Source organism: Peromyscus californicus, unplaced genomic scaffold, assembly GCF_007827085.1.
Source record: "Peromyscus californicus insignis strain IS unplaced genomic scaffold, ASM782708v3 Scaffold_4__1_contigs__length_199733344, whole genome shotgun sequence".
NCBI classification, from domain to species: domain Eukaryota; kingdom Metazoa; phylum Chordata; class Mammalia; order Rodentia; family Cricetidae; genus Peromyscus; species Peromyscus californicus.
The window spans coordinates 3981770-3999218 of NW_026294562.1; the positions used below are offsets into that span (position 1 = coordinate 3981770).

The window sequence follows — 17449 nt, forward strand, 5'->3', positions numbered from 1 at the left end:
TGAACAAGCCGCTAGAGTTAGAGATAGAAGTGAACTCAACGTGGGAAGTTTAGTTGCATCCCTTAGGGAAAGGCGATGTGAGCCAGTCCCTAACAGGGTGGCATTCTGGATTTCTACTGGTAACGAGTCTAGTTTGGCCAAACAGTAGGTTGTTCACAGTCAGCTTGTAGCGTATCAGTTCTCATTTAGGAAATACAGATAGGGTTTAGTTGAAGAGCACATTAAATGTCAGGCTAAGATTAACATAGTAGGTCTCCAAAATGTTTGCTGTTTAGCTTTTTTTTTTTTTTTTAAGAATTTTGAGCTGGGCTGTGAGTTTGAGACCATGTAGAGATACACAATGACACCCTGACTTTAAATATATATATGTGAGTTGGAGACCTGGAGTGATGATTCAGTATCAAAGGCATGGAATGCTCTTGCAGATAACCTGGTTTCAATTCCCAGCACCCACCAAGTGGCCCACAACCATCCATAACTCCAGTTCCAGGGGATTGAACAACCTCTTCTCATCCCCACAGACACCAGGCATGCACAGACATACATGCAGGCAAAATAATCATACACACAAAATAAAATAAATAAATCTTAGAAAGAATCATGGATTGAAAGCAGAGCTGTACTCTCTCATTGAATTAACATAAATCATTTCTTCCCATCTCAGTCATGTGCTTTTGTGCTTTTAAAGCATTCCAGGATGCTGGAGTCCTCCTGAGACGTGTGTCTTGCAACAGGCCACACAGTCATTAAATGTTCCTAAGCAAATGGAAGGCAGAATTCAGACAGACTGTTCAGGAAACACTTTGAGTATCACCACTGAGTTAATGTGCAGGGGGCAGCTGAAATAAGACAACCAAACAAAGAAGAAAGAATCAGAAGAAAGAAGAAGACTATTGTTTGGTAAACACTGAATAAGTGAACGCAATAGCAGGGGGAAAGGTAGAGGGAGGTATTGCTCAAGGGGCACTGAAGGGTGGGGGAGAAAGATTCAATTATAAATGTCCAGGGACATTTGAAAGCTGCAGTCTGGAACACAGGAGAAAGACCAGAGTTATTGATATCGAAGATATAATGTAATAAGGACTCATGTGTGGATAGGATGACACAGAGAAGCAGAGGAGGTGAGGCGGATTCTGGGAAACAAGGACGTTTATGGGAAGGGAGGGGAGGGATGCTGAAAAGATAAAGGGATGCTTGGAGATGAAAACCACAGTCATTTTAAAACATAAAAACCAAGCGACCTTTTAAGGGGAGAGCAATGCACACAGGCAGTTCCTCCAAGGGCACAGAGGAGGAACCAGAGAAGATCATGACATTCGGGACTCACTGTTTCCCTGATCGATTTCACGTACTGAGGAAGGGGTCTGAGTCTACTAGATAAAGGAATAAAAGGGTGGACAAGAAAAGGGAATAATAATAATAGATCACGCTTCCAGACGCCCACAAAGAAGAAACAAGGAAGTTGACGGTGTTACAGTTTGAACCCAAAGTGTCCTTCACAGGACGTATTTTGACTGCGCCGTTCCCGGCTTGTGAGCAGGCGGTGGAGCCTTTAGGAGGTGGGCCTGGCTAGCAGAAGGGTCCACTAGGCATTTGAGAGCTCTGAGCTGGCTTTGCCTGCTTCCTGGTCTGTCCCATTTGAGTAAGTGTTGATCGACACGGAATGGCCCTTTCCTAGAGCCCCACACCTTCTCCACCTAATCAACTGAGACCCTCTGACACTGAGAGCCAAAACCAATTCGTCAGGGATTTCATCACAGAGACAGGAAAAGTAGCCAATAGAGACTAGGAACAGTAATCACAGTGCAACAGGAACCTTGTCTTTCATTTCTTAAAGTGGGAGATTGCCAGCAGGTCTGTGAGCACCTAGGAAACAGTCAGTCAACAGAAGGGGAACGGATGGAGGAAAGAGATCAGTCAAGTTAAATTTTCAGAGTGATTAAAGCCACATTTTTCAAAGCTGGAGACATAGTTGGGAAAACAGAGTGCCTGGAATGTGAACATAAGTCTGGTAATTGGACGATTATTGCGTGTACTGCTGTAATTTAAGCAATCCCATGAAATATGCTCCACCTGGAAAAATGCTCATGTGTGCTCAATTAGTCATCTGGCAGGAGAAGAGCGGTTCTTCCAGTCACGTGCCTGAGAGACGCTCACCAACCTCGAAACACTGTTGTGAGCCATCGGAACATCAGGTCGTGTGTATGAGACCAAGAATACATGGAGCTGTGGTTTCTAAGAATCCATGCTTTTGTCCTTGGGCCTTTCTGCACAAAGTGGACTGAAACTTGATCCAAGTCAAGAAGAGCCAGAGGAGACATTAAAACTAAACCTAAGTGGTGTCTTGGGATGGGGGTAAGTAAGGGATTCTCAATCAAGGATGGATATTAGTATCAATATTGGTTAATTGTAATAAATGAACAATAGCTATACAAGATGCTAATAATTGTAATAACCAGAGACAGTGGAGGAAACCATACTCTTCTTAATTTTTCTGCAAGTCTAAAAGTGGCTTTGTGCATTGTGGCACACACCTTTAATCCCAGCACTTGGGAGACAGGAAGGCAGATCTCTGAGGTCAGCCTAGTCTACACAGTGAGTTCCAGAACAGCCAGAGCTACATAGAGAGACCCTGTCTTAATAAAATAACTAACTAACTAACTAACTAAATAACTAACTAACTAACTAACTAAATAAATAAATAAATAAATCTTGGGCTGAAGAGATGTTTCAGCTGTTAAAGGCTGGGCACACAACCAAAATGTTAAAATATAAAATCTATTTAAAAAAAACTCAAAAAACAGTCCAGTCCTGAAACTGTTGTGGGATAATCTTGTTGTACACTGTGAAGATGTGTCTCTGCCAAGGCACCTTGTGGTTGATTTAATAAAGAGCTGAATGGCCAATAGCTAAGCAGGAGATGATAGGTGGGACTTCCAGGCAGAGATGGGAACTCTGGGAAGAATCAGAGAGCTGGAAATACACCAGCGAGATGCAGAGGAGAAAGGATGTACAATTTGGAAGAGAGGTAAGGAGCCACGTGGCAGAATGAATGTAGATTGATATAAATGGGTTAATTTAAGTTATAAGAGCTGGTTGGGAACAAGCTTAAGCTAAAGCCAAGCTTTCACAATTAACAAAAATTCTCCACATCATTTTTCAGGAGCTGGTGGGTCCAAAGAAATTCCGAGTATATGAAACCTCACCAGGACATGGAGCACTTTCATCAACACTCACTATATAACTCTGTGGACCCAGCTATGCCTCAGACTTTTGAGCCCCACTACACCCCCATGCTAACATGGTGGACATATCAGAAAATTAGTCCCATTGTGGGGGTGGAAGACTGTGAACCTTCAGAGATGGAATGTACTGGAAGGTCCTTAGTTCCGTTTGGATCTCACTCAGAGTATTGCATTACCTGGGAGTGGTGCTGCCCCGTGCCTGTAATCCTCAAACTCTAGAGGCAGAGAAAGGAGGTTCACATAAGTGTGAGGCTGGCCTGGTCTGCATCATAGTTCTAGACCAGCCAGAACTATCGAGTAAGACCCTGCCTCAACACACAAGCAAACAAAACACTAACAATAACAAAACCCACAACAATAAAAAGGAGACACCAGTCAGTGCTTCTGGGACTCTAGTTCTCCTGTGAGGATTTTTATTAAACCTGTGCCTGCCCCCATCCAGGCTCTCCAAGTTGCTGTTTGAAGACATGATCTCTTTTCCCCACAAGGACTCCTGGCACTGGGACATCATTCATTCTTGATGTCCTTTTGAGCTGCGTTACTTTTCTTGTTGCTATGACAAAGTATTTGAGAGAAGCACCTTAAGGGAAGAAGGGCTTATTGTGGTTCACACTATGAAGTAAAACAGTCTATCATGGCAGGGAGACATGGCAGCATGCGGGGGAGACATGGCAACAGGTGGAGTAGACATGGCAACTGGCAAGGTAAACATGGCAATTGGCAAGGTAGACATGGCAACAGGCAGGGGAGACATGGTAACAGGCAGGGTAGACATGGCAGCAGGATTGAGGAGCAGATAGTTACATTGCATCTGTAGTCAGGCAGCAGAGAGAAGCGAGGGAGTAGGGTTGGGCTGTAACACATCAAGGTCCACTCCCTTAGTGACCCGGTTCCTTTAGCTGGGCTCCACCTTCTGAACATTCCACAACTTTTCCAGATACCTCCACCAACTGGAGACCAGTGATCAAACACGTGAACTTATGGTAATCATTTTACCCTCAAAGTATAACATGGGCGGAGCTGATCCTGGGCTTCTGATCATTCTAATGATCACTAGATAAAGTCCCTGTTTTACTTCAGTAATGAAAAGCAGACTTATTCAGAGTGAACTCAGATACTCTCATGTGGGCTGTGTTCACTGAGACAGTCTCTACCTTAAGATTTGCCTACTGAAGTAATCTGTTCACACTCTCTGTTTTGCTATTGAAAAACACAGGATTGGATTCTTGGCCCGCCTCTGGCGGTGTAGGTAGTGCACTTGTTCACGTAGGGCAGTGCACTCGTTAGTTTTTGTGAGCTTGACACAAACATGGGTTATCTGGGAAGAAGGAACCTCAATGAAGAAAATGCCCCACAGATTTGCCTACAGGCCAATCTGATGGTATTTTCTTGATTAATGATTGATATAGGGGGGCAGCCAATCCCACTCTGTGGGTGGAGCCACTCCTGGGCAAGAGGTTGTGGGAGGTATAAAAAAGGTAACACAACATGAGCCTGGAGAGTAAGCTGCGTTCCTCTATGGCCTCTTCTTCAGTTCCTGTCTCCAGTTTCATCCCTTAAGTTCCTGCCCTGACTTCCTTTCATGACAGACTATAACCTATAAGCTAAATGAAACCCTGTCCATCTAAGTTGCTTTTGGTCATGGTGTTTATCATAGCAATAAAAGCAAACTAAGCTAGAGTCATAGCTTTAATCATAATTTGTGTATTTTTCTAGATTCATGACCCAGAATGTGTGTGTGTGTGTGTGTGTGTGTTGGTGTGCTGTGATGTGCTTGTAGAGGTCAGAGGACAACTGTGGAAGTTCTCTCCTCTACCATGTGAGTTTTGGGATTGAACTCAGGTTATCAGCTGTAGCAGAAAGCACCTTTACCTGATGAGACATCTTGCAGGCCTTAAGATACATTAAAATTGTCCAATATGGTGGCAAGAGAGATGGATCAACAGGTAAGAGCACTGGCTTTTCCTGCAGAGGACCTGGGTTTGATTCCCAGCATGCACCTGAGTTTGATTCCCAGCATGCACATGATGACTCACAACCTCTTGCAACTCTAGCCCCAGGAGACCTGACACCCCGTTTTGGTCTCTCTAGGCACCGGGCACACACATACATAGACATGTATGCAGGCAAACTCTCATGCATGTATAATAAAATGAAAAGGAAACATTCTCAATATGTACTCTGCCTGTTGGTTCAATAAGCAAGTTTAATCACAATGGTGTTCGTGCATGTATACTCTGATCAGGTTAGCCTCAAACTCACAGAGATCTGCCTGCCTCTGCCTCCTGAGTGTTGGGATTAAAAGCATGTGCCACCATGTCCAGCCCTCCAGCATATAGTTTAAACATTAAAAAAAATGTACAATTATCACAGAGACAACTTTTATCTACCTCAAATTTATTTGGTATAAGAAATAATATAAGTGAGCTGGGCGGTGGTGGTGCACGCCTTTAATCCCAGCACTCGGAAGGCAGAGCCAGGCGGATCTCTGTGAGTTCGAGGCCAGCCTGGGCTACCAAGTGAGTTCCAGGAAAGGCGCAAAGCTACACAGAGAAACCCTGTCTCGAAAAACCAAAAAAAAAAAAAAAGAAAAAGGAAAAAAGAAATAATATAAGTGAATAAGCTTTTTTCTTCCCTGAGGACTAGCCAATTATTGCATGATCTATATCAATTATTGCCTGATCAGTCCCCCACTAGTTAGCTCACCCCTTTATTTTACAATACTTTATGCATTTGCAAATGCACATAGTGTCTGTCTCATTTATCTACTAGTCTAGTCCTGATTTGATACTTTAGCTTCATAATACATTTCAATATTTTGTATTTAGCTACAAAAATGTGATATAGCATTTCCTGTGATTAGAATGTTTTGCCCTGCAATTCTAGGAGAGATTTAAACTGAGGGGGATGGGTTAAGAATTGATCTCGAATCTCCTACAGTACCAAGCTCGCCTCTTAATGTGACTTGGAGAGTGACTAGTAAGAACCCCAGCGTTCTGGCGGTGCTCTGCCTGCCCTTTCTCTCACTGTCTTCCTGGGTCTTCTGCAATCTCCATCACCCCTTCACAGCACATCTGAGCACTCTGAGCTTGGATTCTAAGAGAGTGAGATGCTGTGCGATAATGCTCTTGCACACTGTAGAGACTTGCCACTTGAATTGGTTTAGTAAAATGCTGATTGGCCAGTAGCCAGGCAGGAAGGATAGGTGGGGCACCAAACTAAGGGTGATGGAAAGAAAAAGGAGTCAGGAATCACCAGTCAAACGAAGAGGGAGCAGGAGATGAACGTGACATGCTAATAAAGGTACTGCCATGTGGCAGAGGGTAAATAAGGAATATGGGTTAACTTAAAATGTAAGAGCTAGTTAGTAATAAATCTGAGCTATCAGCCAAGCATTTATAACTCACATAAGCCTCTGTGTGTTTATTTGGGACCAGGCAATCGGGACAGGAAACATCCATCTACATATGGACCCCACGTTGAGAGCCAGATGAAGCATAAATCTAATTAATCTTATCAATAAAAACCAGGAGTCAGATATTGGGGTAAAAACTTTAAAGATCAGGGAAGCAGGGGAGCAGCCACCGATGACTTCCTACCTCTTCCATTCCTCCAACCTAAAGGGCTAAGATTCTGTCTCACCTTATCACTTCCTGTCCCTCTCTCTACAGTCCTCCAAACCTCAATGGTTAACTGGTGGCTTGGTCTGACCTCTGACTCCAAGCAAGCTTTGTTTGTCAAAACACAAACAAAATCTCACACAATAGTGAGAAAGTGAACCCAGCAAAGCTGGAAACAGGCTTGAGTCCGATGCCTGCCTTGCCAGGATGGACTGAGCAGCCTGTGGGATCCACTGAGCATGACTGCTCTGCAGAGAGGATCTATCAGACCGGAAAGGACCACACTCCAGTCCCAGTAAACAGATGTGAGGAGTTTGAAGGGTTGGCCGAAAGCTTTCCAGCTGCCTTCAGGAAGTCCTCCCAGTAGCTGTATAGGTGGAGCTCCTGAGCTCCCACAGTGAGACTCCTCCACTCCACGATGAACTAGCTTTCCTCATAGTTCCTTTTCAGACATAGACTATGGGCTATTTTACCTTATGACCCTTTGGAACCCAATTCCAGTGTTCCCATTGTATGAGGTACTCTTGTTCATGTTAGGTAAACAGTATCTTCTTATTCTGTGCTTTGGTGCTTTGTGAAACATTTAAAACTCAAAATAGTTAATAGTTTGCCAGTACATATTGAAAAAAGAATGTTGGAAACTTTATTAGAAGAGTCAATCAGGCCTATAATGTGATAAGGGAACAGATGTTTAATGATAAGAAATAAGACTAGTCAATAAAAATCAGGCACATGCTTTAAATCCTGCACTAGAGGATCCAATAATTTGAATGAAATATAACATCAGCTACCGGACATATTTTTTGAAGGAGTAAGGAAGAAGACAGAGAAATGTCCAAAGATAATTGATCATTGAAAAATATTACTTAACTGTGCTACTTTGAAAATGAATATAATAGAAATGAAGGCTTGAGGAAAAAAATACAAGATCTGAGAAGATATGATGAAACCCCTTTCTGCAGTTTCAGTACTGAACGGAAGTCCTTCTGTCACACATGGCTAGGGATCTTATGTATTAAGGTTTGAAACATTTCACGCAGTGCGATTTGGGAGTTACTCTGTATGGTAATGCAAGTTCAGTTGGCGACAAACATCTTATAATAAAAAGAGAAAACAGATTTATTTTACCAGATTCACAAGGGCATAGAAACATATCCACACACGGGGCTCATATTCCACAACCTATTAACTGTTACATTCTTCAGAGGCACACCAAAAGTTTCCAGACTCCTGTACAAAGTTTGCTTAAGCAATCCTCACAGATACATCGATCCCTCACCTACTGGGCAACTGAAATCACCAGCAATTCTCCCTTTCCAACTGGTGGAGCCATTCGAGATCTCGCTTTGAAGCTCTGGGGCTGCAATTTCCTGTTTGAAGGATGAAATTTTGGTTTAGCTGAGCACACATCTCGAGAGGTACTCAGGCCACCCTTTGCTTCCAGAACATTAGTCTTCTGAGAGAATGGATATGGAGGGTCAACGCTTTGTCGTATTCCTTTGTATTTGGCACGAAATGATTCCAAAGAATTATTCTTTACTTGAACCTATGGTGATATTTTATTTGTATTAAAATGTTATTTGTATGTTAATAAATAAAGTTGCCCGGGGGTCAGAGCTATTAGCAAGCCATAGGAAAGCAGGGCAGTGGTAGCGTACGCTTGTAATTCCAGCACTTAGTAGGCAGAGCTGGGTAAGTCTCTGTGTGTTCAGGGATACAGCCATTATTGGATACACATGCCTTTAATCTTAATACCAATCATGGAAAACCTGGAGGCCTATACAGACAGGCTGTGAGGAGGCGGTCATGTGGTTGGGTTTACAACCAATGAGAAGGCAGGACAGGAACTCTATATAAAGACTTTAACACAGGGGTAGCTCTGGTTCGGAGAGGTAGGACCACTGCAGGAGGAAGGGTAAGGTTTTGGCTCTTGGCTCTGACCTCTTGGCTTTCTTCTTTGCATTGGTTCTGTGTTTATTGTTTGATGGGAAGGTTGGATACATCTACATTTGGCGCCCAACGTGACAAGAATTCATTAAAAACCGATTGGCTTGGCTTGGCGGCAGGTCCGGTTTCCAGCCTGGGCGGCCCGGCTGCCTAGCTTGGGCCCAGGCCTGACTCAGACCTGCCCCGCTGAACAGGGCCCCTGCCTGTAAAGCCAAGGCTTGACTCGGCTCAAGCGGCTACACTTTCTCTCTCTCTCTCTCTCTCTCTCTCTCTCTCTCTCTCTCGCTGGATTCACACCTCGAACACCAGGTGGCTGTGAAATTCCCTGGGATTCTACTGTTCTACCCAGACTTGGTAAGTCAATTAACATATCTATTTAAAAGAGAATTTTTTTCTACATTAAAAAAAAAATGGGCTTTATGTGTACATTGGAAGAAAATTGGGCTTTGTTTGAAATTTTAGGCACTCTGACAATGGAACAACTATATGAAAAGATTAATATTGATCGAATTATTCAGTTTATTACTTTTCTTATCCTCATTTTACTATTTAAAAAGATCGTCAACTTAAGTGCCAGGATAACAGTCTTAGAAAAACTTGTTAAACCGGTAAAAATGAATTATAGAGAAATTCAAATTCAGACAGAAGAAATAAATAGTGAAGTTGTTTCAAAATTGGATCGTAAGGTTACAGAAAGAAAGCCAGCTTTCACACAATCACCCTTAATTTATCCAGTAGCCGTACAGCAGCTACCTGATGAAGAGAATGAACAAAATACTTGGGTTCCAGTTGAAATGTTAGACTTACGAAGATTTAAGGAGGCAATAGCATCTTATGGCATGCACTCCCCATATGTAAAGCAAATGTTAAACACCTGGTCAACTTGTAATAGAATTATACCAAAGGACTGGCGGGAATTGGCACAGGCTGTTCTTGAACCCGGACAAAATCTCCAGTGGAAAATGTGGTTCAGTAATGAGGCTAAAAATATAGAAAGACAATGGAGGGATAGCGGAATACAAGTCTGCCAGGATCAGCTTATTGGCGAAGGCCAATATGCTTCAGTACAAACACAATGTTCATATGATGTCCAAACCCTACTTCTATGTAAAACGGCAGCTTTGAATGCATGGGACAGAGTTGAAGAACCAGGAAAAAAAACTGAGTCATTTACAAAGGTTATACAGGGCCCCAAAGAATCTTTCACAGACTTCTTACAAAGATTGACTTCAGCAGTACAAAAAATGGTCCCGAATTCAGAGGCTAGTCAGATAATAATTGAATCTTTAGCCTTTGAGAATGCAAATGCAGCGTGCAAAAGAATAATTAGGCCGTTAAAGGCAAGATCTGCACCTTTGGAAGATTGGATTAGAGATACAGTTAATGTAGAGGCTTATGACCATGATGATATGTGGGTAGGAAAAGCAATTTCAAAAGGTTTGAGCAATGTTAGATGTTTTGGATGTGGAAAGCAAGGACATTTGAAAAGGGATTGTAAACAGGTCATTCCTAGAAATAATGTTTATTCAAGGAACACTGGCAACAGAATGCCCCTTCCTTCTGGAGTATGCAGAAGGTGTGGTAAGGGAAAACACTGGACCAACGAATGTAGATCAACAAGGGACAGACAGGGTAACCCTCTGCCTCGAGCTTCGGGAAACTCCCAGAGGGGCCTCAGGCAGGCCCCCACAGTAAATCCAGTTCAAACCTTTCCTGCAGTTGTAGAGGAAACCCCTACTCAAAGCAACTAAATAACCAAATGTCTATTGGAATAAATCATGTTAGTTGAGATGATGAAACAGAGAAAATAAGAAATACAGGAAAAAACATAAAGAAAATTTTTTGGCAAACTTCTATTAATGAACAAAGACCAAAACTAACAATAAAAATAAATGGTGTTTTGTTGTCTGGTCTGGTAGACACAGGTGCTGACATTACCATAATTGCACCAGAATTTTGGCATCCAACTTGGCCTCTTCAGGAGGTAAACATTCAACTCTTAGGAATTGGGACATTATCTAGAGTGAAACAAAGTGTAAGATGGCTTGAATGTATAGGTCCAGAAGGACAGAAAGGAAAATTAAAACCATATATGGCTAACATAGCTATGAACCTGTGGGGTCGAGACTTGTTACAACAGTGGAATACTCAGATTAATATCCCTCCAATCTCAGAAACAAATCATAAATTAGTACATGTTTCTGAGACAAATATTAAAAGATATTATTCTAATGAGTGCTCACCAGCCATCCATGTCATACAAGAACAGGGCACAACAACTGATAATCTTCCAAAAACATTAACAGCTCTACCTTTAAAATGGTCAACAGACAAGCCTGTATGGGTTCAGCAATGGCCTTTAACAACAGAGAAACTCCAGGCTTTACAAGAGCTGGTGGAAGAACAGTTAAATGCTCATCATATTGAAGAATCAACCAGCCCTTGGAATTCTCCTGTATTTGTTATAAAAAAAAATCTGGTAAATGGAGAATGGTAACAGACCTTAGAGCAATTAACAAAGTAATTCAGCCAATGGGCTCTTTACAATCTGGAATTCCTTTACCTACTCTGTTACCAAAAGGCTGGCCTCTCATAGTTATTGATTTAAAAGACTGTTTCTTTTCAATACCCTTACAAGAAAAAGACAGAGAAAGATTTGCTTTCACAGTGCCTACTTATAATAATTCTCAACCGGTTAAAAGATTTCAATGGAGGGTTCTCCCACAGGGAATGTTGAATAGCCCAACTTTGTGCCAATATTTTGTAAAACAGCCATTAGAACTGGTACGTAAAAAATTTCCTAAATCTATAATTTATCATTATATGGATGACATTTTATTAGCTGATTCAAATGCAGATACTTTAGAAAGAATGTTTGAAAAAGTAAAGAAAATTTTGCCTTGCTGGGGATTACAAATTGCTTTAGAAAAGGTACAAAGAGGAGATTCTATTAATTATTTAGGATATAAAATAGAACTTCAAAAAATTAGACCTCAAAAAGTGCAAATTAGGAGAGATCGACTACAGACTCTTAATGACTTTCAAAGATTATTTGGAGACATTTCTCATCTAAGAACTATTGTTGGGGTAAAAAATGATGAACTGAATAATTTGTTTAAAACCTTAGAAGGTGATAAGGACTTAAATAGTCCAAGAGAATTATCACCTGAAGCTGAGAAAGAATTGGCCTTGGTAGAAAAGAAAGTACATGAAGGGCACGTAGATCGTATTGATCCAAAGCTGGATTGCATTTTGGTTATTTTACCTTCTAGGCATTCCCCAACAGGAATATTAATGCAAAGGGAAGATATTATATTGGAATGGATATTTTTACCAAATAAACCAAATAAAAAATTAAAAACTTATGTGGAAAAAATCTCTGACTTGATTTGGAAAGGAAAATTGAGACTTCGTCAATTAGCAGGAATAGACCCAGCAGAAATTGTCGTACCTTTAACTAAGGAGGACATTGAAAAATTATGGATAGAAAATGAAGCTTGGCAAAAAGCTTGTAGTAATTTTTTGGGAGAAATTAACAGCAAATATCCCAAAAGCAATAGAATTGATCTTATAAAGAGAGCTGATTGGATCTTGCCTCAAATTGTGAGGAAAAAACCCATATCTGGAGTTCGTACATTTTATACAGATGCCAACAAACAAGGAAAGGCAGGTTACAAATCAGAAAATTTAAGTAAAGTGGTTCAAAGTCCTTATAATTCAGTTCAAAAATCAGAATTGTATGCTATTCTGTTGGTATTAATGGATTTTTCAGAACCTCTCAATATAGTAACTGACTCTCAGTATGCTGAAAGAGTAGTATTACATATTGAGACTGCAGAATTTATCCACGATGCTTCAGAATTAACTTCATTATTTATTCAATTACAAGATACAATCAGAAAACGGAGTCATCCTTTATATATAACTCACATCCGATCCCATACTGGTCTGCCAGGCCCTCTAGCACAAGGCAATGATGAGATTGATAAATTATTGATAGGAAATGTGCTGGAGGCCTCAGAATTTCATAAAAAACATCATGTAAATAGTAAAGGTTTAAAAAAGGATTTTTCCATAACCTGGCAACAAGCCAAAGAAATAGTAAAGAAATGTCCTACTTGTTCCTTCTACAATCAAACACCATTACCAGCAGGATGTAACCCAAAGGGTATTCAGAGGAATGAAATCTGGCAGATGGACGTGTTTCACTTTGCAGAATTTGGAAAACTGAAATATGTACACCACACTATCGATACTTATTCAGGATTTCAATGGGCAACTGCTTTGAGTTCTGAAAAAGCTGATTCTGTAATCACTCATTTGCTAGAAGTTATGGCCATTATGGGTATACCTGCACAAATCAAAACTGATAATGCTCCATCATATGTCTCTGTTAAAATGAAACAGTTTTTTGCTTATTATAATATAAACCATGTTACAGGTATACCACATAATCCTACAGGTCAAGCAGTTATAGAAAGATCAAACAGAACTCTAAAGGATATGCTAAATAAACAAAAAGGAGTAACAAAAACCCCCAGAAATAGACTACATAATGCTCTATTAACTTTGAATTTTCTCAATGCCAATGAGAAAGGAACAACAGCTGCAGAGAGACATTGGATAATAGAAAAAACTACAGAATTAAATCAACCTATATACTTTAAGGATGTGCTGACCTCAGAATGGAAACCAGGGTATGTGTTACGTTGGGGACGAGGTTTTGCTTTTATTTCTACAGGAGAAGATAAGCTGTGGGTACCATCAAAATTGATAAAGGTTCGATTTGAACAAGAGAGACCTCTTAATTAGAGGAGGTGATAGTTCATCAACTATCGTAAACATCCAATTTAAACTAACTTACACCAGTAACACATGCCTTTTCATTTAATCAGATAACTTGTCAAAAAGGAACATCCCCAAAAAACCTTGGGGAAAGGTTTTTGTTTTTGTCTTTTAGGAGAATGAAGGTTAAGGAATTTGAAGAACACTGGACAAATGAGACAACTGAAGAAAAGGAACAAATCATCTATCCTAAGAAACAGAGTGAAATGGTGTATGGGTATGTTATCTAAAAAAATTTTATGTCTTCCTAAATGTTTGTTTCTGCTTTTCTTTAAAGATTTAACACTATTTAACTTCTAATAGTCCCAGTTCAATTAAAATTTAAAGCTGACTTTGGAGTTGGAGAATGGCTCTCTCCTTCTTTAAACTCAAGCATGTTGTTAAAAGGAAAATGCAAACTCCCTGTATCATGCCAGAGGAAAAGAGCCATCTTCTGCTATGGGACAGGAGAAAAGCCAAATTAATTAAGGGACTATTCTATTACGAATCTCAACTCTTTGATTCTATTCTGATTCTTTAAACTTTTCTTAAAGTATGAATTTTATATCAAAATTTACAAGATCAATATATATAGATATATATACATTTTAAACTTTGTTAAGATATAAATGGTCATATAGAGTACTAACTAATTCTAAAAAGTCGCATATATAGTCTTTGTGTTCGAGTCTCTTATCAGTTTTTTGCAGGAAATCACGGTTAGGCCTAACATCAACTGAAGTCTCCAGGAAGAAGATGGGGCCCCACAACAACAACAATTCCACGTGGACAATAATAACATCACTAAGCTGACAAACATCATCTACAGATCAGCTTTGAACTACAAAGTGCTCAGAGCAATTTTGAGAAGAGCTAGCTGAGATGATCCAGTCTCAAAGACTACTTGAATAAGGATTTGAGATAAACCCTGAATTTTGGCATTATACACAGACTGGATAACGAAGGATATATTTACCTTTCCTAGAATTTGACAATTAACCTAAAATTTTTCTTTCAGGATAAAGATACCTTCGCCCATACCCAGCAGGAAGCAATTTCAAGAATACGACGCCCACATTCCCAAAGAGGTGGTGTGGGGCGGTTGGTTTTTTTGGTCTTTTAATGGGTTTTGGGTCTGGGATAATTTTCATTGATTAGGGGGGTTGGTTACAAGTTGTTGTCAAGGGTTAGGAAAAAGGCTAAGCAAAGGAGATTAGATTTAAGGTTCTTATTAAAAAAAAAAAAGAAAGAAAAGAAAAATGTAAATACTTTACATTGGATTGGATTGTTTTATATTGTATACAAATTATATATATTGAAATTGATATTGTTAGAAAATGTTATATATATTTTTCTAATTGTACCGTTCATCTAACAATGTAATGCAATTTTCTGATCCTTGAATGTTATTACCAACTATTAGGATATAAAGAAATGAAAGTTAGTAGTTAGATATTATAATAGAACTTGTAGTTATATTAGGTATGTTTTCAAGATTGAGTAGATATATTTTAGATAGACAGGTTATCTTCAAACCCTTCAGAGATCTACAGAATATGGCATTTAAAATGTTTTAATAACTTAGAAAATTTTTCTTTTTTGTTATGACTATGAGACATGTCGGCTCCTGGCAGTACCAATCTACTTCAGAGAAAATATGGGCATTGAAGAAACTGCATATGGAGTTAACTTTCATTGTGGCAAAAGTTAGCTACTGGACAACAAAGTATCCTCGAATCAACAGGACAAAATGGACAAACAGGACATAAAACAAAGGATTACTGATTCTTGCCAAAACAAGTGTGGTTATGGCTTTATCAAAAGGCATCTTCAGAGGCCAGGACAATATGGCACCATCCCTGAAGTGGCCTTCGCAATTCGAAAAAGGTACAGTGCCCTTTTCTTCGAAGGCAGCTGAACAGGCAGTGGGCCGATGGCCTCTGATGTGCAATGGAACAGCAGCTGAAACAGTTATTCTTGAAGAGTAACTAAGCTCACGCCTCTCAATAGTAGACTGGCATTTGATGGAGGGATATGGAGAAGAATGGGATGCTGAGATGAAGCCATATATACACAGCCAGGAAGAATGGACAGCTGAGTTGGAAAACCATCAGCAATTTCCAGAATTTGAAATCCTGAATCATGACATGACACTGGTGGAATTCAGGTGTTTCTGGTACATGGACTACTCTCACTCAATGTGAGGTTGAACTGTTGACCTTGTGTACATCCTGCTTCACAAATGAGTCTGTCGGATATGCTGGGCCTATAGGCTGAAGATGATGCCCCAGCACTTCGGAGAAACCTCAGGTGACTGTCCAGACAGCTGTCTGTTTCTGTCAACTCACAAATTTTTTGGAGGTTGCTTATGTGCACTTCCTGTTTTTATTTTTGTTAGCTAATATTATTTCCTTCTTGGGTCTCTGAGGGAGTTGAAGATTAGTTAGTTATAGTTGAAGGTTAGTTAGTTATAGTTGAAGATTAATTAGGATACATTTTGGACTTACCAAAATAGGATAGATAATGAAATTATTTTCTCTGAATTTGTCAAATACAAATGGACTAGACATTGTTTAGGTATTTATTACTTGTATATATTGTATATAGTTATTGTCCTTTTGTATATAGTTTTTCTTATATTAGTTATAAGCTTTTTCTTTTTTTTCCTTTTTATTAAAATAGAAAAGGGGAAATATGGTGATATTTTATTTGTATTAAAATGTTATTTGTATGTTAATAAATAAAGTTGCCCGGGGGTCAGAGCTATTAGCAAGCCATAGGAAAGCAGGGCAGTGGTAGCGTACGCTTGTAATTCCAGCACTTAGTAGGCAGAGCTGGGTAAGTCTCTGTGTGTTCAGGGATACAGCCATTATTGGATACACATGCCTTTAATCTTAATACCAATCATGGAAAACCTGGAGGCCTATACAGACAGGCTGTGAGGAGGCGGTCATGTGGTTGGGTTTACAACCAATGAGAAGGCAGGACAGGAACTCTATATAAAGACTTTAACACAGGGGTAGCTCTGGTTCGGAGAGGTAGGACCACTGCAGGAGGAAGGGTAAGGTTTTGGCTCTTGGCTCTGACCTCTTGGCTTTCTTCTTTGCATTGGTTCTGTGTTTATTGTTTGATGGGAAGGTTGGATACATCTACATGAACCCAAAGGCCATGCCCTGCAGAGGGGAGAGAGGCAGATGAGCTGGAGCCAACATTATTAAAGACCAAGAAAAGAGAGGGAGCCAGAAGCAGCTGGAGGCGCAGACACACGGAGGATGCTGAGCAACTTGCCCTCTACGTGGCCATGGGCACATCATCATCTGTTTTAGCTATTTCTTCATTACAGTGACCAACTTGTCTCACAGACACTGCCTAAGGAAGGAAGGATTTTGTCTGGTCCCTGGTTTCAGAAGTTCTTAGCCCATCTTAGTGGGGGTGTCATGCTGGGGTTTGTGTAGTAGGAGCATGTCATGGACATGCTTCACAAGGTGGAAGACCAGGAAGCAGGGACCATGGCAGGACACAGGCCAGGCTCTACCCTTCAAAGCCTGGCCCCATAGCAACATGCTTCCACCACTCAGGCCTCCTCTCCCAAAGGCTCCACAGCCTTCAAAACATCAGTACAAGCAGGAGACCAAGCACTCAAAACTGGAGCCTATGGGGGACATTCCAGGTTCAAGTCACGTCACTTTCTAGTGTTTCTGAATCCCTGCTGTAACTCCCACTTGCCCTCACTAAGTGTTGGCATTACTATCAGAACAATGCACCACTCCTGAGTTAATCCGCAGGTCAAATAAAATAAAGCACCTGACTCAC

At 40.4% G+C, this 17449-nt stretch overlaps 1 protein-coding gene across 4 annotated transcripts in view; it reads right to left on the minus strand.

Annotated features, from left to right (window-relative positions):
* Trub1 (TruB pseudouridine synthase family member 1) overlaps window positions 1-17449 on the minus strand; it is a 159137-nt gene that overhangs the window by 70807 nt on the left and 70881 nt on the right. The window contains exons 8-9 of one of the 4 annotated variants that reach the window (XM_052714145.1): window positions 16796-16809; window positions 5857-8411 (exon numbers count right to left, since the gene is read on the minus strand). The exons of the other annotated variants lie outside the window; for them this stretch is intronic. Of the exons in view, the coding sequence (XP_052570105.1) occupies window positions 8402-8411; window positions 16796-16809 (24 nt within the window). The 3' untranslated portion in view covers window positions 5857-8401. Of the gene's footprint in view, window positions 1-5856; window positions 8412-16795; window positions 16810-17449 lie in introns of those variants that run through there. 4 annotated transcript variants of the gene reach the window in all.